General features: G+C 42.0%; 1 protein-coding gene across 1 annotated transcript in view; it reads right to left on the reverse strand.

The window, feature by feature from the left end:
- The window catches only part of LOC135196942 (ADP-ribosylation factor GTPase-activating protein 2-like), a 249,271-nt gene that overhangs the window by 132,352 nt on the left and 92,338 nt on the right, over nucleotides 1-24,581 (reverse strand). The window contains 1 exon segment of the mRNA XM_064223786.1: nucleotides 623-649. Within this exon segment, the coding sequence (XP_064079856.1) occupies nucleotides 623-649 (27 nt within the window).

Here is a 24,581-nt window from a genome sequence, read left to right on the forward strand (position 1 = left end):
GAAGCAGCTTGCTGGTAGCAAGGACACCCAAGAGAGTGAAATTCTTAAGTACTAACATGGATGCACAAACATTGTGCTGCCTGCCAGCCACCAGATGATCTTTTATTTTCTGAAATTATATGTTTATGAATGGCAAAATATCTAGTAGTGAATTAAATATAATTATAGTGGTAATGTAATTGTACATAATAAAACTGATAAATGCCTTTAATATTAAGTACTAACTACTCAGACACTACAGTCCCCGGTGTTCAAACCTTACATTACAAAGTCCTCTATTCTCTAAATGATTAATATCTAAAAATTTACTGGGATTTACTATTTGACCAGCGAATTTAATTTGAATGACACCCATCAGTTTCAGTTTGTTGAATTCATGACTGGTTACAGATATTTGAGAGTTAACATTTTAAATGACAACAAATGACAAAAGTAGGAAAATACATAAAACATTTTTTCAGGACGGAAGATAAAATGAAGCCAGCTGAATTAACAAAACTAAGTTAACCAGTTCACAGGTGTATAATCTGACTGACTCTGAAATAAGCACTATATGGAAGACTTTCACAGTGTTTCACACTCCAACACAATTCCCAACATGCAGTATCCAAGGATGAACTACCTTTAGAGTAGAACCACAGCTTTCTACCTGGACATATATAAAATAATCAAATTAGACTGTAAGACCATGATAAGTGACAATTTAATAGTGATCAAAATCACTCATTTTATTTTAAATATGGATTAAACTCAAAATTTAAAAAATACTCCTTATATAAAGGAGACCATTTTTTTAGCAATCATCAAACGCCTTAAAAAGTAAAGATCAGTTTCTGACAATAGAAAAATGTGACAAAAACATACATTTAGAGTAACAATTTTTTTTGTTTTAAGTATACGAACTAAACCCTTTTATATAAGAGTATCTTTCAGCAAGATCTGGAAACCAGCCATAATTTGGTAACAAAGTGGTTACAGATGAAGATAGCGGGGGAGGGGGTGTATACCTCATCCACCAACCCCTGCACTCACATCCCTCACCCACTGCACTCAATTTTCCTTCAGCTGCAGGGACTGAGCATGGCAGTTGAGTATAACTAGAAAAAATATAAATTTGGAAAATTTGTTATTTGCTCCAAGGTAATTACAAAACATCACCTTTTATAAAGGAGTCTTACAGAATTGCTAAGATCTCCACTGCCTTGCAAGCAAGGGAGGCCATGACTCCTGAACCCCTACCTGTCTGGCTGAATAGTTGGCCAGAGTGGTAGGGCCCTGGGCCTCAGTGCAGTGAGAGTTGGTTGCTCAAGCAAGAAACCATCTGGAGAACCATGACATTTCCCACAGAGGCCTATTTGGTCCTGGTCAAAAAAAATTGGGTGACAGAGTGAACTCTACCTCATCCTTATAGGGGAAGACTTCAACCAGGAGAGGATTCCTCATGTGCAATCATCTGTACCTTGCCCGACTCTAGAGCATATGCGTACTCTGTTCCAGATTTGACTCTCAAAAGGGGGAATAAGGGTGGAATTAAGTCTAGTCATTTCACTTTCATCTACAGAATAACACCAGGCTTAGGTACATCAAACAAGGTACTGAACCTATCCCAACATGGAGCCCAGGTGACCACATAACTTATTGGACAGCCGTCACAATCCCAGAGAAAGTGTTCATGACCTGGAAATCTGAAAAGTTTAACTAATCAGTGAAGAGACTGTGAGATCCTTCCCACAGTAAGGGCCCTCCTCTTCAGAGGTAGTGACAGTCCAATGAATCCATACAGAGCCAAAATAACAAGTTCCTAGACAACTCTCTCCAGTTCTTATCGGTACTGATGAATAAAGAAAACACTCCAAACTCCAGAAAAGGATAATTTCAAATAGTACTGAAAAGTGCAGGCAAGCTGAACACCTGAGACTTGGAGGGAAGAAGTGAGAAAATTCTTCCACACTCATAAGGAGAAGAAAAAAAAAAAAAAAAAAAAAAAAACAAAAAAAAAAAAAAAAAAAAAAAAAACTTGAGATACTGTTCCTATTGAAAAACAACGCAACAGCAGCAATCCATACCCTACCAAAAGCCGAATACGATACAGCTACCAACCCTCCTCAATTATACACCAAGCCAGTAAAGAACAGTAATTGTAAAGACTGTCCAACAGCAGAGGTGTCTTGAAAGAAACTCTTATAATGCTTACAAGCTAAGAACATAAATTACTCTGGACTGATGATCCCATGAGATAGAGACTGTGCAACACAAAGTATAGACAACTTCACTTAAAAAGAGATGGTTAACCCAATCACTTAGATGTACATGCAAACTCTAGCCTTATCGTACACACTGAAAAAGATCCGACTCGGTTAAAGGTAAAAGGGAAAGTCTCCTATACCCTGAGTATAAACTCTGAGCAAAGTGAAGAGAATGAGAAACACTTTGCTTCTTCCTAACTCAAAGTAGTTAGGGATAAAAGAGCAACAAACATAAATGTTCTAAAGCCATTACTTAAGGGGCATGCCAAAGATCAAATTTCCAGGGTTTATTACAATGTACTAAGTCTGGGGCTATTTGATGTTCAATAAACATTTCATGAGTTGTTAATAAAAATTCTTCAGTTGGTTTTATAAAGAATTTTTTAGTTGATTTTATCACCCTGCAATTGAAAAATTGTTGGAGAGAGAGAGAGAGAGAGAGAGAGAGAGAGAGAGAGAGAGAGAGAGAGAGAGAGAGAGAGAGAGAGAGAGAGCCTCTTCTTTTACAGAAAAATGTTATTTTCACGATAAAATTAAGTTTCATACATACCAAGAAATTGCAAGGCTATGGCTTCAATTCGTGCACAGCTTCAATTTCAAAATGTGTTAACATTCTATATTTTTCTGTAGGGGAGTAACCACCCACTTTCGGGCGGGACAGTATAACAAAGCGAAGAGCTCAATTTTTGTTTGTGTGCACCTCGGCTTGTTCATGAGGAGAGGAGAGGAGGCGAGAGAGAGAGAGAGATGAGCCTTCTTCTTTTTACAGAAAAATGTTATTTTCACGATAAAATTAAGTTTCATACATACCAAGAAATTGCAAGGCTATGGCTTCAATTCGTGCACAGCTTCAATTTCAAAAATCGTGTTAACACTTCTATTATTTTTCTGTAGGTGAGTAACCCACCCACTTTCGGGGACAGTATAACAAAGCTGAAGAGCTCAATTTGTTTGTGCCCTCTTGTTCATGAGAGGAGAGGAGAGGAGAGGAGAGGAGGAAGGGCTCCGATCAGTAATTACTTGGTAAGTATATATGAAATTAATTTCATCATGAAAATAACTTTTTCATATAATTAACTTACCAAGTAGGTAATCACATACGGATGTGAATCCCACATTGACAGGTGGTGGGATACATGGACATTTTCTACTCCAAAACATTCAGTAAAGATAATGAATTTGAAATATAGAAAAGTTGCTTGCACTAATATAATGCTTGTTGTTTCCTTACCTGGTTAGAGAGCTAATGCAAGAAGATACTGCCTCTGGTTGATGCTCATCTTAACCTGTAGTGGAATGGCAGTATAGCCATCAGGTGCCTCTACTTAAGTGGGTGCTTTGCAGCGAAGAACATGTCTGATGGCTAGCAAAGCATCTTTAAGTGCCCTTGCTCTGGGCACAGCACCACAATAAAAGCAACACTGTCGCTTACACAAAAACAAAAATCCACTACCCATTCATTAACAACTGGTGGGTACTCCAGGTACACAGTGCCCTCAAGCTCACCCAAGACTCAACACCATGTCAAGGTGAAGAGATAAAAGGATGAGGAATGCTTCCTATGCTTTATTTCCCAATACCATGCCAGCCACTGACAATGGACCCAGGGTACTGCAGTTCTCTAAAACCTTTTTCACTTCACACAAAAAATGTGTTGCAAAATCTATAAACACCTCCAATATATGAACTGTAAAATAAGGGGAGATAGGCAAGTTAAGTCTAAAAGCTAATGACGTAGCAACTGCTCTAATCATTAAGTTTTAACCTTAAAAAAAGGTAAATTGCCTCTCAAATACCCGAATGCGCCTTGGTAATATGGTCACTTAAAAAGAATGACTATGCATTTTTGAAAAAAGGTCTGGAAGGATTCTTCACAGAGCACCACAGGTTGCTAGAGGGGCCTTTGATCCTCTTGATCCTGCACAGTTAATACCTCAATGCTCTCATTAGGCAAAGAGCTCTTTCTTCCTCTTATGGGCCAAGGATCGCCATCAAATTTTTAATGGTGAAAGAACGAGGCCAAGGCTTGGAAGGTTGTTCTTGGCCAAAAAACCAAGAGTAAGCATGCAGACTGCATCTCCTCGAGAGAATCCAATCCTTTTATCTATGGCTTGCAGTCTTCTGATTGGCTGTAGTCAAAGCGACAAGGACAGAGGTTTTCCTAGGGCGAGTCTCTCAACGATGTGGAACAAAGGGGCTCAAAAGCACGGCCAGATAGCCAACTTTAGAACTACAGGCGACTGAGTATATCTTCCACTGCTTGGATGTGTCAAAAGATCTGATTAAGTTGCTCACATCTTGGTTCAACAACAGGTCCAAACTTCTGTGCCTAAGGACAGAACCCAGCATGGCCCTGTACCCTCTAATGGTAGAGGAGGACAAACCTCTAGAGGACCTCAGATAGAGCAAAACATCTACTATCTGGGCTACTGATGTTTGAGAAGACAAGACATTGTCTTCTACACCAACTATAGAACACTGTCCCCAATAGCCTCTGCTGAGTTTCCTGACAATCTGAAGCCTGTCAGGGTAAGAGTAGAAAGTCCTTGATGGAACCGTCTGAAATGAGGCTGTCTCAGAAGACTTGTTTTTTGAGGAGATAACCTCGGGAAGTAGTCTGAGGTGGTCTGGGAATCACTCCTTTAGAGAGGCACAACGGAGCAACTACGGTTATTGATACACTGTGATGGTTTAAAAATTTGTTCAGTACTTCCATGATGAATGGAAGTTTAGCCAATCCAGAAATAAGGTGTCTGTTGCCCATGCCAGAGGATCCGGGTTTCTAAAGAGCAAAACAATGGAAGTCAATGTCTCGATGTTGTAAACAGGTCTAGGGTCAGTTTTCCCAACAGTTTCCAGAGGTCAATGCATACCAATGGATCTAGAGTTCACTAAGTGGGAAATACATCCACCAGTACCTTCAACTTGACTTGTATAAAACCGAGTGACGATCTTGGTTCGATTCTTCTCTGGCCACAGAAGTCAGTCCCTTCTTGCCTTGCAGAGGGAGGAGAGAGTCCCTCCCTACTTCTTGATGTAAGACAGAGCGGTGTTGTTCAACTGGACAACCACTGTATTGCTGAAAGTCACTGTCATGAAGGATTGAAGGCCTAAATGGATTGCCTTCAATTTTCTTATGTTGATATGAAGGTTCCTCTGTTCCAGGGACCATGTCCCAGAAATTTCTATGTCCCCAGAAGGGCTTGCCAATACAGCAGTCCCCGGGTTACGACGCTTGGAAATATGTCTTAAACTAATAAAAAGTTATAAAAACCTTACTTGTAATCCTTTGGTTACACTACATGTTGTTTCCTGTAGTTTTATGTACAACCTGGAGTTATTTTCATAAAAGAATGCTGGTTCTTGAAGGTAAAAACTATTGTAATCCTCTGGTGACACTACATTCTTGAAGTTTTATGTACACCTGGAGTGATTTTTTGCCAAAATCTTGAGGGCTACAAGAACAGCTGATTACTATTTACGTATCATATAGACTAATTTAAAGTAAAACGTATCTTTAAATAGGCTTATATATAGTATCAACAAACATTTCTGCTATGAGCAGAGGCCGTTTAATGAAACAAACTAACACTTCTCTGTCCTATCTGTTCAGAAAAATAAATGTTACGTCAACCCCGAGACGGTGGACCATTGTTGCCAAGGCGTCTCTCTCTCTCTCTCTCTCTCTCTCTCTCTCTCTTTTCTCTCTCTCTTCTCGCTCTCTCTCTATGTCAAATTACACTGGAACTTTGACATGATTGCCCTAATATACGAAGTTTTGAGATACAACAGAAAATTGCGACAATATAAGCTTTGATACACAACGAAATATTGAGACGATTTTGCGATGAGTGTTAGTTTTTTTTTGTATAGGCGACGATAAATAAATGCGTTCAGTCTGTTTGTTTTGTTGGTGCTGCATGTTTAACACGTCGTTGTTTTTTTTAGTTCGTTGTATTTGCGCCTATTTTTCGTGTTATTTTGTTTTCTATTTTATTATTAAACCATGGGTCTCAAAGCTAAAGACAAAGCAGGTGATAAGAAAAAACCCAAGAAAAATGATTTCGATGGAAGCAAAACTGAAATTATAGCAAAGCATAAAAAAACCTTCCAAAAGGCATCACCATTATTTCTAAACTACAAACCTGATTAAAATAAAAAAAAATAAAAATTAGTTTTAGCAATGTTATTTCATTTGTGTTTATTACGTAGTTATTAGTGGTTACATACGTAAATAAAAAGAGAACAAATCGTTCCCTGCCCACCCCCCCCTTCCCTACCTCCCTCCCTGCTGGCCTCACGGTTCATCTTTCGTTGTGGTAAGTAAAATTCCTTTCTTTTTTTTTTTTTAATTGATTTTATTAACATTTATTATCATTTATGCACATGCTGTTATTTTATCATTATGTGTTATTACTCGTTTATTTGTGTGTATAAATTGTGTATATTATATGTAATTAGCGTGTGTGTTTAGGTGTGGTTTCATACCGCTAGAACGGATTAATACATATTACATTATTTTTAATTTGGGGGAAAAATGCTTTGTTGAGATACAAACTGTTTTGATATACGACGATGTAACGGAAAAACCAAATTAAATTTTGTATGTCAGGTTCAGTGTACTGGATAATGTCCTCTCTTTGGATACTTCGATGTTGGGGGGGGGGGCCAAATTTGAGGGGCTACAAGAACAGTTGATTACTATTTACGTATCAATATAGGACTATTTAAAGTAAACGTATCTTTAAATAGGCTTATCTTTTTAGTATCAACAAAACATTTACTGGCATGAGTCAGAGGCCGTTTAACGAAACGAACACTTCTCTGTCCTTAACTCGGAGCGTCGGAAGACCACACCTACCTACCCCCCCCCCCCCCCCCCTCTCCCCCCCCCCCCCCTCTCTCTCTTCCTTCTCTCTCTCCTCTCTCTCTCTCTCTCTCTCCGCTCTCTCTCCTCTCTCTCTCTCTCTCCTCCCGTTGTAATCTAACCAGAAACTTCTTTTGTTTTATTATTACTGGAAACAAGCAATGATTTTTTTCATTATTTGTGCTTCTTTTGGGACTGTTATATGTAAAACTTTGTGCACCGCAGCTAGTATGTATTCATTCGCTCAGAAACTAGTTCCGCCCATATGAGGCGTCACTAAAAAATCATAGAAAAATACGACATAAAAAAAGTGTCGAAAATCATCATAACCTCAAAAATTTTGTTGTAATCTAACCAGAAACTTATTTTTAGTTAATATACTGTTGCTAAACTATAAAGGATTTTTTATCATAGTATGAGTTTTTAAAAGCGTCGTTAACTCGGAGGTCGGAAGCGTCAGCGTCCGTTAACCCTCGGAAAACAAGCGTCGTAACCCAGGACGGATTTTTTCTTTCCATGAATATTTAAGAAAAAGCGTCGTAACCTCGGAACGTCGTAAGCCGGAAACCGTCGTAACCCCGGGGACCGACTGTATAATCCAAAGCGTCTGAGTAAAAGTCTAGGTCAGGGCTCAGAGGAAGGAGAGACTTCTCTTCTGAAAGTCTTCCTTTGGACAGCCACCATGGCAAGTCCATCTTGATCTCCGGACATATGGGAAACACAAACGAGTCCAGATAAGTCCTAACCTGAGAAACGAAGAAAGCGAGCATTCCTAAAAGGCTCATTCACTGGTTGGCTGAACAAGACGAGAGGGAGAGAAAGCTGCATAAAGAGACTGGAAAAGACAAAAGGAATCTTGAACCAAGGACAGGAGTCTACTGGAGAAATGTTTGGAAATATTTCTTTTCATCAGATTACTTTATAATTATCAGGGGATATAATCTTTGAAAAATACTTTTACATCAAAACTCAATGTTTCATAGTTATTACAAAATAGGAATTTTTTTTCTATTGTTTTCTCAAAACTTATATTGCCAAAAAGTGAATATCTACATCTCAATCAAGACTTGAACAACTTTCAATGAAATGTCACAGCCTCTAGTATAATTATAAATCTTTAATCTAGCATTAGGAAAAGTGTTTTTGCTGCAAGCCTTTTAAATATATACAGTAGTGCCTCAGGTTAAGAAATTAATCCGTTCCAAAGTGGCCTTTGTAACCTGAATTTTTTTCGTATCTAGAACTAAAGTTTTTACTGTAAAATTGTCCTAATTTGTACCAAGCCCAACCAAAAAACACCACAGTAAATATTTTATTAAAAAGCTAAATTGACCTAATAAACAATGAAATACAATAATTTGGATCATTCAATTACCTAACCTAAAACCAAAAACTGTACCTGTAAATAAAGTGTATTAGTGTACAGGGTACAAGAAAAAGGATTTTTGACGTAAGGAAAAATCTATTTTCTGGGCGATTGGCTCGTGTCGCCAGCGAAATATCCTTTAAATCTATTATTTCTAGGGTAAATGTGTACTAAAACATACAGAGAATAATAAAAATAAAGTAAAAAGGTCAGTATGATGACTCGCTCACCCTCTAGGAGGTTGTCGGGTATGAACACTAGGCGATGTGAGACCACTACCACAAAAAAAGCCAAATGCCCAATAGAATCTCCCCACTACAAAAAACTCCAAGAGGGGGGAGCCGTCCCACAGAGTGGAGCAGCTCGTACTACTACTACACCATCCCATGCTTGCGACTGCTGCGCCTCTAGTGGGCCATCCTGAAAGTTAGCAGACAATCTGAGCGAAGGGTATGGTAGGGGGGTATTTCGCTGGCGACACGAGCCAATCGCCCAGAAATAGATTTTTCCTTACGTCAAAATCCCTTTTTCTGGGCTCAGCTCGTGTCGCTTGCGCGAAATCGTACCAGAGAAACAGCACAAGATTGTAAACCAAAGTAAATAAGATATAATAAAACAAATAGGTCTCAAATAAAAAGATACAAAATAAAAGAATGGATATATTTGCTAACAAGATACAAGACACAGTAAAAAACAAAAATCAGAATATGCTTAAAAATTACCCTTAGATCTAATTATGTAATAATATAAGGTGTAATTTAAATAATTACAAATAGGTACAATGATTACCTATCACAATAAATCTGTGTAACAACATGTATCAAAAATAGAAATAGCAATTAGTATAAATTTACATAAATATTGACAATGATAAAATAAAATATCTTAGGAATGTATATGACTTAATATACAAAACCCGTAACCCATTGCGTTATGATGTATTCCCCTAGCATAAAAATAAGGGGGGATAACATCTATGAGATCAGTATGGTAATCAGATGTTAGTGTCCCTAACCAGACAAAAGGGGCACTATACAATCATAGAGCAGCTAAGACACAAGGTAAATGTTAATGAACAAGGCAGAATAGACGAAACTGTTGGGTGAGGCAGGTAGAAAGGAGGACTGAATCCTTCTACTATAATCTAGCTATGAGTCAGGGGAAAACTATGTTACCCGCTGCTACTGCTGGAAATTTCAGAGCTTCCAAGGACTTAAGGTAGTGACGTCTTGAACACTGTCGGCGATTTCCATCGGTATACTTCTTTAAATCAGCAAAATTCATATGTTGGAAGTAATTAATTGAGGTGGCTACTGCCCTGACATCATGTGCTTTGGAAGGATGTCAGGATTGGCTTGTTTGATAAAGTACAGGGATTGTTGCCTGATGCCCTTAGTGGATAAAGTACCACCTTTTTCCCTCCTAAAGAGGGGCCCCGATGAGGAAGAGGAGGTCCTGGATAGAAAGGCTCGTAAGGTTGAAAAAAACCGGACAAGGGAAACATCTTGTGGAAGGGGTAGTACCTTCCAAGGTTTCCCACCTCATCAAAGGATCTTCATTCTTTGCTAAAAAGCTACGTTCCGGAGAAAGTAGCACTTCCCCTGTGGGAAAGGAATTGAATATGATCCGGATCTCTGGATAAAGCCGACAGTTCTGAAATTCTTGCTCCTGAAACTAGGCTTAATAAAACAGAGTTTTTTTTCTTAGGGAGCATTCATAAACGAGATGTGTATTACGTTTACTGGAAGCCAGTTTTAGAAACATCGTTTAAAGAACCAATGAAACTGACGTAGGCCTGACAGAGGGGCCTAAGTCTAGCACATGCTTTAGGAATAGAGAAAGAAATAGGTATCTGTCAAGTCTATGTTAAATCCAAATTGAAATATCTTTTTCAATGCTGACTTGTTTGTCGTAATCGTGCTAGCTGCTAAACCCTTTTCAAATAAAGATCTGAAAAAGGATATAGCAGAATTAAACTGTCATGATTCTGATATCTGACTCTCTCAGGAAGATTGCTAACTTTTTTACGGCAGCATCATACTGCCTCAAAGTTGAATCCCTTTTATCGGATTCCAGAAAAGAATATTCTTGAGGGTCAATATTCGCATCTCTTTTTGCCGCAAACTTCATGAAATCCATAAATAAAGTTAGGGTTTTGAGAATTCCCTGAGGAAGCGAACACAGTCTTCGTTTGTACTGACTGGGAGAGCTTGGGGACTGGGGATCCGAAGGGGACGAAGACCCCAGTTCCAGGATCAGGGGGGTACCAATTGCTCTCGGCCAGTCTGGGGCTTAGCTAGAGCCACTGACCCCCTGAATGTCTGAGTTTGTCTAAGACCTTTCATAAGGAGGATTCACTGGAGGGGAAGACGTAAACTCTCTCCAGTTGTTCCAGTCCCAGAGCCAGGGCGTCAGTGGCGTAAGCCAGAGGGGTCCCAGGTGGGGGTTGGGGCTACATAACACGGTATTTGTGGTTTCGCTTGTGATGCGAGAGACCACCTGTAGCCCTGGGACTCTTTTGAAGGATCATTGGAAACGAAAACTCTCGTCTAGAGACCATTTCCGACTCTAGGGGTAATGATCGGGATAGCGTCTTGCTGTGACGTTTTCTTACTCCAGCTATGTGGGTGGAGGAAAAGATGCCAACTGAATTGTCTGCCAGGGAGAAGATGGCTATCATGCGTGATTTAGATGACGTACTTGGAGACCTCCTCTGTTTATGCAATGTACTACCACTGCGCTGTCCAAAGATAGCTTTATGTGGGAGTACCCTTGGCGTAATCTTTTCAGAGTCAAGAAGGACTGCCATGCCTCCAGTACGTTTTTATATGAACTGACGGAACTGGGTGACCAAAATTCCTTGCACCTTTTTTGACCTGGGAGTACCCTCCCCAGCCGCTTAAGGACGCGTCTGTGTGGATGGTAATCCTGGTGGAGGAACTGAAGAGGGGACTGACACTGACAGATTCCTTGACTTTTGCCACGTGGCCGAAGCCGGTTTTTCTTTAGAACAGAGGTGGTACTGAGGATAGCTTGTCCCTGACCTGACATTTTTGCTCGAACCGAGCGCCAGATCCCTGGTTAGATCTTTCAGTTTTGGCTTTCATTAAGATGTTCGTTACTGAAGCAAAACTGGAGAGAGCCGAGGATTCTTTTCCTGAGCTCTTCTCTAGATGGCTAGTTTGTGACTTAGAATTGCTTGACTGACTTCGCTATTTTCTTTCCTTTTGGTGGAGTGAATCGACAGAGGTGTGAGGATAGATTCCATTGAATGCCTAGCCACTGAAGTTTGACTCTGGGGTGAGTCTGGACTGGAGGTCTGTTTTATCTTGAATCCTAGATATTCTAGGGAATTGGATCCATTTCAGTGTGGCCTTGTTGCATTCTTCGACTGATGGGGGCCCAGATCAACCAATCGTCGAGATACGCTACTACCATAATCCCTTGAGCTCTGAGCTGTGCACTACTACTCCGCTAGCTTCGTGAACACCCTGGGTGCCACGTTGAGCCCAACCGAACGGGGACTACTTGAAGGAGAACGTCTGGTCCCATCTTGAATCCCCAGATACGGACGGAAGTGTCTTGCAAATAGGGATATGATAGTAGGCATCTGTAAGATCGATAGAGGTGGTGACGGCCCCCCACGGGAAGTAAGGTCCGCACCTGTGAGAGTGAAGCATCTTGAACTTGTCGCAGCGGATGGCTTAAGTTTAAGCGGGACAAGTCTAAGATTACCCCTTCTTTGTTTTGAGCCTTTCTTTGGGACGCTGAACAAGCGACCTTGAAATTTTAATCTCTTGACTTTGACTTAGCTCCTTCTGAAGAAGGGTCCTCTGCGTACTCTGTCAATTCCTTGGAAGGAAGTTGACGGAAAGGTCTGGCTGGAGGTGGGTTTCGTCAACCAGCTCCAACCCCAGCCCCTTTTGACACTATGCTCTGAGGCCCACTGGCTGAAGTTCCACCGGTGGCGAAAAGTGAAAAACAGCCTCCCTCCTACCTGAAGTTCCTCATTGGTTCTGGTAACCCCCCTCGACCTCCTCTGAAGTGCTTTCCCCTATTGAAGGGAGGACCTCCCGATCCTCTCCCACGAAAGGACCGCTTACCTCTGCCTCCCTTGTTTCCCGAGCGGTCATACTTTGAGAAGCTTTGACTCTCGAAGGCTGGATTGTAAGCTGGAGAGATGCGTATGAGGTGGAGGGTTGAGGCTGAGGGATATTCACATAAAAATAGGCTGTGATTGGCCTTTAGACGTGGAGGGTGAGCTGTCTGCACTAACGGCACTGTAGGAACTTTGGTTGAGGGAAAGCGCGGGCTGCTTCGTTTTTGGTAAGGTGGGAAACGTCTAGGCTTCCTTTGTCCATTACCTTTTGGTGTCAAGTCTTGCCTTCTCCTAGCCATAAGACCCCCCAACGGTCCCCTTAAGGCTTTGGTTTCAAACCTCGTAGCCTCTTGCCTTGTACTTCCGTTTACCATAGCCTCTGGGAAGAGATCTGCGCCCCAGATGTTAGAAGAAAGTAACCTATCGTTCATGCCGAATGGTTGCCTCAAGCAATACATGCTCCCTGCAATTTGTTTCTAGCAGTGGCAAACTAGAACATGTTCTGACTTGCACCGTTTGAGTCAGGGCTTTGGTCATAGCTTAAAAATTGGTTCTGAACCATAAAAGCATGGTTGCTACCTCAAGACATAGCCATCAGGTTTGATTGACCTGTCTAGTCTTGTTTTCGAGTCAAACTCCGCTGGAATAAAGGACTATCCGGGGAGCCTGGGCAGCTTTTCACCAAAACTGCTCCATAGCACAAGTCAGGTTTGAGTTTGCCAGCTGTGAAAGTGTTAGGCAAGTCTCCCATAATTCTCCAATTGACGGGAGCAAACCGGAGAAGTGGGGTCTGCTTCTTTCAGCTGAGGCATGGGTTCCCCTTCTGAGGCTGCTGAGATGGTCGACCTCGCTATCTTGGTAAGGAAAGGGGAGCGGGGTACCTTCATCCATCTTGAAAAATGGTAAAGGGACTTTTTGAATGGTTTGGATCTTGGTATTCGAACAGGTCCATGTCGTCTAGACATCCATAAGCCATTCTCGTTGGGCCTGGTCCCGAGAATAGAGGACTGTCTCCGTTTTGGTACCCTGTCATCTCTAACCATAGCCGAAGGCGTGAGCCTAGCGTAGCATATGAAGGGAGGCGTAGGCCTTCCGGGTTAGAACTCGAAGTCTCTCTATTCTTCGAGTTTCCAAAATTCGGTTAGGAGATGAGACCATCTTGGAAGGGAGCAATATGAAGCTACTCTCCAAGGATGTCATGGAGAAAGCGTCAGCGAGTCATACGGGGAAGCTGAGATCCACTAGTGTTTAGAGGTTGAGGGAGAGGCAAGGGGGGCTTCTCTTAGGCCGGCTATACTAGTATCCTGAGAAGTTATCCTATCCGGACAGGCGAGATATCATATGTTCCATACTCGTCTTAACCGGGAGCCTACCAAGTCGCCCACCTGTTGCAACGGCCAGCATTGGTGTCCAGAGCCGGAGCTGCTGCGGAGGTGGAGGGGAGACTCTGAATAGGCCCCAAATGTAGTGGAATGGTGATACTGCCGGGGTACGGGATTTTCTCCTTAGGCTTACTCTTTGAGGACTTTTGGAGCCGGAGCTAGACCCCCTTTAGACCTGTCTGAGCCGGGATTACGAGCCGGAGACTTACGCGAAGAAAGAAGACGAGGACGTCTTCTTCGGGGACGGATGACGTCTTAGTCAAGGTCATATGTTTAGACTTGATCTAGGCCTAACCGAAGCCTCTGGAGGAGTATATAAAACTCATCACCGGTAAAGTCCTGGGAAGGATGGTGAAGTTGCAGGGGTAGAAGAAACAGTCACTCCCAAGGGGACCCTTGGGTACCTGCATACTTACCTCGACCAACAGGTCGTCTATACCTACCATAGGTTCAACATTTATATCCAGGGTGCGACATCCGTGGAGATATCCTGGTCTTGTTCAGTCAAGGAGGCCGCCAGCTGTTGTTGGATAAGGCAATAGAGGGGTCCGCCTCTACCGGATCGACGTATCAGTCGCCTTGCCTCCGGGAAGATTAACAAAGCTAAACGCTTCTCCAGAATGTAGGGCTGACCCTTGGCGGCGTCTTGCAAAACCTCCGACCCAGGCCCGCATGGGTAGCCAATGCCGTATCTCTTTACTGCCGGAGCCTGTAAGAGAGGATATATTTTAGAATTAAGAACACTTAAAACTAAAACTTAGGATATAACTTAAAAACTAGATGCCTCCTTAAGTTAAAGTAATGATGAAAACTTAAGAAGTAAAAGAGGCGGGAGCGGCATGCGGAGATGGAATACTTACGCTTCCAAAAAGCTGGCTCACCAGATCGTAACATATTGGTACACGTCTCATGGTACCAGACCTGGATGTCCCCGTGCGGAGTCGCGCATGGAGCATGGGACCGGCAAACTTCGTGTCCACAGGGGTCCTGAAGTGTAGCGGAACATCCCGGATGCTCACAGTTGGTGGCCTGTAAGTGGGAAGACACATGAGTATCTTAAATGGGTAACACTTACAGACCCTAAGGACAAAAAGAACTCCGTAACGTGGGCGTGTAGCTCGAAACAAAAAATTTGGGCATAACCCCTCCCTGCATGGGCCTGAATAGGCTATAATCCCGGAGAGATCCGGAGTAACTACTAAGGCGGGGGGGTGGGATGGTTTAAGAAACTTAAGATAAACTTAAAGTAACTTAAACCTACATGCAAGTAACCGGACTAGGTTCCAGTGAAGCGGAGTGTAGTAAACTCAGCAATACGGTACGGTTAGTAAAGACCTATTGTATGCTCCGGTCCAACTATTTGTGGACTATACCCTTCCGCTGGATTACCAGGACTCCGATAGGAGGAGCTCTAGTAAGGAGGGAAGGGCGAGATGACATACAGACTCGCGTAAACCCGGAGCGACAAGGAAGTAACGGAGGGGGGGGGGAAGGCCAGAGCCCCCAAACGTACCACCCGCCGAGCCGAGAAGCGGAGAGGTCGGAAAAACAGTCAGGGACTGTCGGACTCCCAGGCCCCTCCCGGTGGAGGGGGGGAAGGGGGAGGCAGGCTCGGCATGCTGGGCGAGCAAGGACAGACCGACCCACCCCCGCCCGAACTCTATGGGAGAGCGGGGGGAGAGGGGGAAGGGGACTGGCAGGCGCCTGCTGACTCGTGATCACGTAGTGACCACGAGGCGGTTAAACTAAACGATACGGTAACCAAAAACCTAGGCCAACCACTGATCAGAGAGAAGCTATCGGGAAGCAACCAGAACTGAAAAAAGCGGTCAGCATATAGGCCCATAGGGCGAAAACCAACTGATCAGAGAGAAAGCTATGAGGAAGCGACCGAACTGTCAACGGTAGACTAGGCTCTACGAGCCAGGACCTAGGCTAAGCCAGACGCCAACTAACCTAACAACAACAAAACATAAAAAATATAATATATAATAAAAAAATGAAGAAAAGAAGGTAAAATAGCAGGAGAAAAAAATCCAGGAGTGTGCGACTAGCCCGAAGGCCCAAGGTCTACCACTCAAAGTAGTCAGCCGGGCCATACAAGGAACCTGAACTAGGGTCTGGATAGAAAAAGCCCCTACAAAAGGTGAAATACATACATGTATAACAACTTGAGTAGACGTAATAACGCGGATAATCAAAATAGAGCGTAAAATAATAAGGGGTGTTCTAGGTATTGGGAGACCAAGAACGAAAAACCAAACATGCGGCAGGACCATTGCGCCTGGCTTCCAGCCCCCGAGAACGTAATCTATACCTACAAAAAACGGCAAAATACCCGTCTCGGACGGGAAAAAAACTCGCTAACCGTAAATACTGAGTACTTAACTTAGCTGCTCGATAGCTGCACGCTCCCTTATAGAAAAATCCACGAAAGGGGCAACAAAAAACACAGAGAGAAAATTAGCACGTGTGGCTCCTGGCGCTAACTTTAAAAGGATGGCACTAGAGGCGCGCAGCAGTCGCAAGCATGGGATGGTGTAGTAGTAGTACGAGCTGCTCCTCTGTGGGACGGCTCCCCTCTTGGAGGGTTTTGAGTGGGAGATTTCTATTGGCATTTGGCTCGTGGTAGTGGTCTCACTCGCCTAGTGTTCATACGACACCCTCCTAGAGGTGAGCGAGTCAGTCATACTGACCTTTTTTCTTTATTTTATTTATTCTCTGGTATGTGTTAGTACATTTACCCTAGAAAGAATAATAGATTAAAGGAATTTTTCGCGCAAGCGACACGAGCTGAGCCCAGAAATAACTCTTATGTACATGTACGTACGTATGTAGTAAAATGTGGAACCTTACCTTTCGAGTGCGTCGATTTCCGAAAGTGGCGACAGAGGAGGCGGACAAATGGCAGAAAATATGAGCACTTAACCGAAAATGGCGCAGACCTTCTGGCAGATTGCCATCTCGGTTATCGTATAGTCAGCGATTTCTTTGTCCTTAATCCATATGAGAAGCAGCCTCGCCATCTCATCCTCTTGTTGGACAAAATAGTCACACCCTTGGAAGGTGTAGCTGCTTTGATGGCTTCCTTCTCCTTAAGGATGGTGCCTATCATCGACGAATTTCGGCTGTATTCCTTAGCGATCACACTCGGCTGCATGCCAGCTTCATGCTTCCTAATTATCTCCATCTTTGTCTCCATAGAAAGCATCCTCTTCTTTCTGTGAACTTCAGCAACATTCTTGGCTATTAACATAAGTAATTAAGTTAACACACAATGCGATAAAGTAACTTAACAGTACAATGAAAGCGAAATCACAGATGCGATCTTACGGCGGTGACTAGCATCAGGAACCAATGGGAAAGCGGGAGGTTGGTGGCGAGTCTATTGAGTTGGCGGCGTGTAATTTTAAAATTGTTCTCTGCGGCCCGGGCAAATCTCGGACTTTACAGTACAGTGGTCCCCCCGTATTCGCGGGGGATGCGTACCAGACCCCCCCGTGAATAGTTAGAATCCGCGAATGTTTGGAACCCCTATGAAAATGCTAAAAACAGCCTATTTTGTTAGTTAAAACTCAAGAAAAAAACCACACTAAAAATTTTCATACTTGGTAATAGTTTTATCACAAAAAGTTGCATTTTATGATGAAATTCATCAAAAAAACCAGGAATTTGTGGATATTTATCATAGAAAAATACCGCGAATGTGTAAATTTTCCGCGAATAATGCAGGGAAACGTTCCCCAGAGAAATCCGCGAATGTGTGAGTCCGCGAATCTGGAGAACGCGAATACGGGGGGTCCACTGTACATACACCCTTTCACAACCTGAATTATTTTTGTACACAGAAGCAAAAAAATCTTTGTCTTTGCCTTCGTAACCTGGATTTTTCATGCGTACGGACTTTTGTATGTAGGGGTATAACTATATTAAAGGTACATAATCCTTTATCTGAAATCCTTGAGGCCCAATGTGTTTTAGTTTTTGGAATTTTTTGGATATCAGATCTGTGGGGTCAGGAGCATAAAATATATACAGTGGACCCTCCATATTCGCGTTCTCCAGATTCGAGGGCTCACACATTCGCGGATTTCTCTCGGGAATGTTTCCCCGCATTATTCGCGGAAAATTCACATATTTGGGGTATTTCTCTATGAGAAACATCCACAAATTCCTGTTTTTTTTTTTTTTTTAGGAATTTCATCATAAAATACACTTTTTGTGATAAAACTATTTAAAAAACCAAGTATAACAATTTTTAGTGGGAATTTCTTGAGTTTTAACTAACAAATTAGGCTGTTATCAATGTTTTTATAGGGGTTCCAACTATTTGTGGCTTCTAACTATTCACGGGGGGGTCTGGTACATATCCCCTCCAAATACGGGGGGACAACTGTATACTGTTAGATGAATGTGAGATAATTAACATCAATAATAAAATATAGTGGGACAATTACGACCATATGTTAACTAACAGATATTATTTTCAATAAAAATTCGGTAAAATACAAAAATGTAATTTGAATGTTACTATTATTGAGATTTAACTGCTGATGGCAAAAATTATTCAATAATTTGCTTAATATAATTATTTCTAGTAACGTACAGTGGAACCTTGACATATGAAAGTCCATACTTATGAAAAATCCAAGTGACAAAAGCAAAGATGAAGATTTTTTGCTTCGGTTTAAAAAAATAATTCAGGTTGCGAAAGGGTAAAGTCTGAGATTCACCCGGACCACCGAGAACAATTTTAAAATTCACGCGCCACCAACTCAGTAGACTTGCCACCATCCTCCCGCCCTCCCATTGGTTCCTGATGTTAGTCACCGCCATGTAAAGGCGTTCCTTGACCATTTTTTGGAGCAGCGTTATTGTAAACACTGGAATTCGTTCGTTCACATATATTTCGTTTGTTAACGTAAATTTGTGTTAGTGATTTTGCTTTCGTTGTACTGTAAGTTACTTTATCGTGTTGTGTGTGAAAACTTATTACTTACGTTATTAGCCATGGGTCCCAAAAATGTTGCTGAAGTTCACGGAAAGAAGAGGATGCTTTCTATGGAGAACGAAGATGGAGATAATCAAGAAGTGTTAATGTTTTCGCCATTTGTTAATGTGTTTCGTAAAGTTTAGTGTTAATGTTTTCTGCCATTTTTTAATGTGTTTCGTAAAGTTTAAGTGTTCATGTTTTCTGCCATTTGTCCTCCTCCTCTGTCGCCACTTTTGAAGATCACCTCACTCGAAAGGTAAGGTTCCACATTTTACTACATATGTACATACATGTACGTAAAGTATTTCTTGTACCATGTACACTAATACACTTTATTTACAGGTACATACTACAATAAAGGTTATATTAGGTATTGAACGGTCCAAATTGTTGTGTTTCATTGCTTATTGGTCAATTTAGCTTTATTATAAAATTTACTGTGGTGTTTTTGTAGGGCTTGGAACAAATTAGGCAATTTTCATGTAAAACGAAGTCCAAGATACGAAAAAATCAGGTTACAAAGGCCACTTTGAAATGGATTAATTTTGTATCCTGAGGCACTACTGTACTTGAAAACAAGAATTTAACAATAATTCTAAGTTTAATAGTATGGTGGTATGAAAAATCCCACACTGTGTCGTAGTGATCAAATGTATGACTGCAAACTGATAATGACATTAGTGACAATATAGAACAACCCTCTCCAAGATCAGTATAATGAAATGTATTTTATAGCCTTACTTATCGTTGAATTCAAAAGTTGAATTGTACCCTCTCCCAGAGCAATAAGATGAAATGTATTTTAAAGTCTTCCTTATCGTTATAATAAAAAAATTGAATTATAATTCACTTTGTGAATTTTAACGAAAAGTAAGACTATAAAATAGACTTCATCATACCAATCTTGAGGAGAGTTATTCTTTACTATGTCGTCATCAGTTTGCAGTCATATATTTGATCACTACAACATACATTTGACCACTATAACACACTGTGTAGGATTTTTTCATACAACTATATTACAGGCAGTTCCCGGTTATCGGTGGGTGTTCTGTTCCCAGGGGTATGCCGATAAGTGAAAACCACCATTAACTGAAACTTAGCGATCTCTGGGGCCATGATGGCGCTTATGGCGCTGATAACCAGTTATTGGCGCCATAAGCACCTTTATGCCTTATGGTGCTGATAACCGGAACTTGACCTGTGGTGCCATAAAACCGGATTGCAGATTACCAAGTCCGGCGATAACTGGGGACTGCCTGTAATAAAGTTAAAATTATTGTAAAAATGATATTGTAATGATACAATTAAGTTTGTTCATACTTACCTGGCAGATATATATATAGCTGTATTTTTCCGAATCCGACAGAAATTTAAACACTTACGACACACGCAGTGGGAGTCTGGTGGTTAGTACCCATTCCCCCCGCCGCTGGGATGGCGGTATCAGGAATCATTCCCATTTTCTATTCATAAGTTTTTATTTCCACTGTCTCCTGAGGGGAGGTGGGTGGTACTTGATTATATATATCTGCCAGGTAAGTATGAAACAAACTTAATTGTATCATTACAATATCATTTTGTTCATGAACTTACCCGTCAGATATATATATAGCTGAATCCCACCTTTGGTGGTGGGAGTAGACAGAATAGAAGATTTTTAGGAACATATATATGCAGATAATTGATATCTTGATTCCTTACCTGTTAGCATAGCTGACTTCGTGGTTACTGCCGCGTAAGTCCTGCTTGTGCTACTAGAGTTGCCAGCGAGGTAGAGACCTATATAGCTGGTGCACTCCAGATGATCTGTCAACAGGGGTGCGAGACCACGACGTGACTAGACCATATTGACCATACCATGAGGGCTAAGAAGTAAAATAAATATATATATAAAAATATATATCACCACCTGACCCACCTAGCCAAAGTTAAGGTGTGTTAACTAAGGCTTAAGAGTTAAGAAGTCACCGTTGTCGGCGACTCAACTACTCAAATTAAGAGCTCTTCCTAACCATTTTCTACAGGATAGGATGAGTGGTACTTCTTGCCCCAAGATTGTGTCTGCAGACACGTATGGCCCTAGCGAGCAGCAGATCTCATATGCCATCTTCACATCTCGCAGGGAGTGTGAATTGAAACACAGAGTTGCTTCGCTAAAACATGGTACTCAGGATGTTGCTGAGTGCCATGCTCTGTTGAAATGCTTCCGAGGCCGCGCCCTCACCTCGTGAGCATTCAAATCAAAAGATTTCAAATCTTTGTGCAAACACAAAGAAGGAGCTTTTTTTGAAAGACCTCCTTAACATAAAGCCAGGGTGTTCTTCGATATGGGGCAAGTCTGGTCTTTTCGGAAACACTGCAGATTGTCCGTACGACTTCGACTTTCTTGAGTTTTATGTAGATAAAACTTGAGAGACCTGACAGGGCACAGGACTCTCTCTGGCTCCCTGCCCACAACTTGTGCCATCCTTGCTTCCGAGCTCCTGGCCCAAGGACAAAACAGGTTTCCATTCTTAGGCCATAACGAAAAGCTTAGAGAGCAACACCGCCTTGTGTTTCTCTAAAGCCAAAACTTGTGACGATGGCTTAAAATCTCACTAACCCTCTTTGTCGTATCTAGGGTGGTTAGAAAAAAGCCTTCCTGATCACTGCAAGAAGTTAACAGGTAGGAGATGTTCGAATGCTTTGACATCAAGAACTTCAGACTATGTCTAAGTTCCATATTGAAAGCTTCGATCTGGACATGCACAGTCAGTCCGTCTGTACTAACGTCAGGTGACCGACCAGTTTGACCAGTCAGACGAATCAAGGACAGCAGGCTGTTACCTGAAGACCATAAGGCACTATTCTTCACTGAAGGATGAGTGTTTGGACTGCCTGGGCGATTCAAGCTAACAAACCTTGGGGGGTGTATCAACGCAACCCAACGTCGTTAGCGAATCAACTCCTGAGCCACTCCTGACTCGAGCTTCTGGTGCCAGGAGAGAGCGAGGAGCAAAAAGGCGATTCAGTCCCGAAGGACGAATGCCTGACAGTCCCAACCTGGTCTCATGTTAAACGATCATCGGGGGTGTATAAACGCAACCGACTTCGTCAACAAAGAACTCAGGGCTACTATATGTCTCCTGATCTCGCACGAGTGTCTGACTCCGAGAAAACAGGTGAGACAAAAAAGTAGATGGTGAGCGAGTTTCGAGATTTCACAGAACTCAAAGATCGTGAAGGGCTTTGTTGTTTGACAGAAGCAAATCTCTGAGCCCAAAGGCCGTCAACAACATATTTGCGTATTCTTTAAATAGTTGTGACTGCCAGCTTATCCCATTCTTCAAACTGAAAGGGAAGACTGCAATCTTATGCTGTCAACATCTCGATAGTCTGAACGTAGTCAGACTCAGAGCGAGAGGTTATAGGTTACCTTTCGTGTTAAAGGAGACCCGACTCTCTCGAAAAGGTCCTTGGAAGGACGTGACCTCTGTGAATCTAGGGTCTTGAAGGCCAACTTGGGGCGATTAGCGTCATTGTCGCTCCCTGTGATGATATAAATCATCTTATTACATTTCCTAAGTGATTGAAAAAGGGGAAAAGAGACTAAACATCCATCCCCGTTCAATATCATAGGATGGCGTTTAATGTTACGCTCCCGGATCGAGAAAAAGGGAGCAGAGAAGAAGAAGCCTCTTCGTCCTCAACCTAGCGAAGAGAATGATGAAAGTAAAGGACGTCCCTAAAGTCTCCACAACTCTCAACATACTTCTAAAGAAAGATCCACTCGGAAGTCAGTAGTTTGCTGCCTTCGATCGGAGACGATTCGAACGGACTTTTGCAATCCTGTAACGAACCTCTAGAGGATCGTTCCATTCTAACGTCTGTTGATTATAATAGGCCTCTTTTCTCGTAAAACCCGAACCGGACCGGAACGAGAAGATACTTCCTAAGATAGAGAGAGCTGTGGAAGATCAGAGTTTGATATGGACCATGGTTCCAAAAACTCGTTTCGAGGACTGGAGGGACGACTGAATTGCTTCCACTTCTTTCAGATTATGATCCAGGACATCTGAAACCCTCTCCAGATGTCCGGCACCTTCTTTCTATCACATCAAGAGATACTTACGCACCGAGAGATGTTCAGAATCATTCCTAGATCTTTAATAAAATTTCAGTTTCCCGGTAGGAAAAAACTGTAGAGGTCTGAATTGCAGTCTATTTCAGGGAAACAAACTTCTTTAGGAAGGAAATGGTCCCCAGCAAGCTCATCCATTCCCTCACACAGTATGTTTACTTCCCTAATAAGGCTGCGCTTTGCCTAAGCAAGAGAGCATATAATAGTGCAATGTTGTGGTAGACTCGTAGTCCTATACCATGCGGTAACGAGCACCGAAAGGAGTAAGATATCTCTGTAGAACATATTAATGGCCAAACGAATCCAATGTTTATTCATTCATGTAAGAAATCCCCTCAATCTTAGGCTAAAGTCCGTGATTGTAGGGCAGAGATACAGTTCGTCAGTCAAAATCCCGCAGGAGAGAGAGAGACGTAACTGCCAGCACAGAGATACGGTTAGTCAGTCAATCCCGCAGGAGGGAGAGACTTAAACCTACAGCGCATGACAGCGACGAGTTGGTACTGGCTCGTTTGGACTGGAGGAGAGGAGTCAGAGGACAGTGACAGCAGCAGCTTACGATCGTCCGTCATCGTCGTCTCTTAACTTTATTTATGGCCTGGTTGCCAGCTACCCTATTCTATGAAGAAAAGGTCCGTTATTTTTAGCATAAAGAGACTCTCAAGCTGGTATCTATTTAAGCGAAACAGAAAACGCTAAATATAATAGATGCGTTTGTGTCGTCAGAACACTACCATACAACGGTAAAAAGATAAAGTCGGAAACTCCTGGAAGGCTGCAGGGAGTAACGATTAAATGTCCTTAAAATGGACCATAGACCTCTCGGTGCCATCCGACAAGAGGTAACTACAGCGAGCGTATACTGTAACTTGAAACCAACCGAGCAAATAAAATAACGCAAGGCAAAATATGAAATATATCATCATAATAAAGTTTGTTCATACTTACCTGGCAGACATATGTATAGCTGAATTCGGAAATACAGCTACATACATATCTGACAGGCAAGTTTCATGAACAAAACTTAGGATAATCGAAGCAATCAGCTCAAGCTTCTTATGTTATTGACATAAGGTTCGTTATTGACGTAGTCTACAAGTCTATTTCTTGTACGAGTCTGCGAATGACGAATGAGAGCTCTTCCGAATCTTGCAATAAGAGCTTATTCGCTTACGCAATATCAAGTTAATGAGATGTTTGTCAATGAGAAACTAACCCATTTACGGGACAAAGAGATATTTTGTCAATGAGGGGATACCCACTTACTTGACAAAACGATAGTATATTGTTAATGGGGAAAGTCACTGAATGACAAAACGTAATCCAGGAAGTCGAGCATTTTATTTTCCGATTCCGTCCCGTCTCAAACGAGGAAGGGGCAAGAATCCTGTTAAGAGACTGGGCTTACGTCAGGTAGAACGACGATGTTCAATTCGGCAGCGTAGTCCCGACTAGGAACTAACAAAAATCTATCATCTGAAAAGCCCTTTCAGATGGGCTAAAGC

This window comes from Macrobrachium nipponense, chromosome 18 (genome assembly GCF_015104395.2).
Source record: "Macrobrachium nipponense isolate FS-2020 chromosome 18, ASM1510439v2, whole genome shotgun sequence".
NCBI classification, from domain to species: domain Eukaryota; kingdom Metazoa; phylum Arthropoda; class Malacostraca; order Decapoda; family Palaemonidae; genus Macrobrachium; species Macrobrachium nipponense.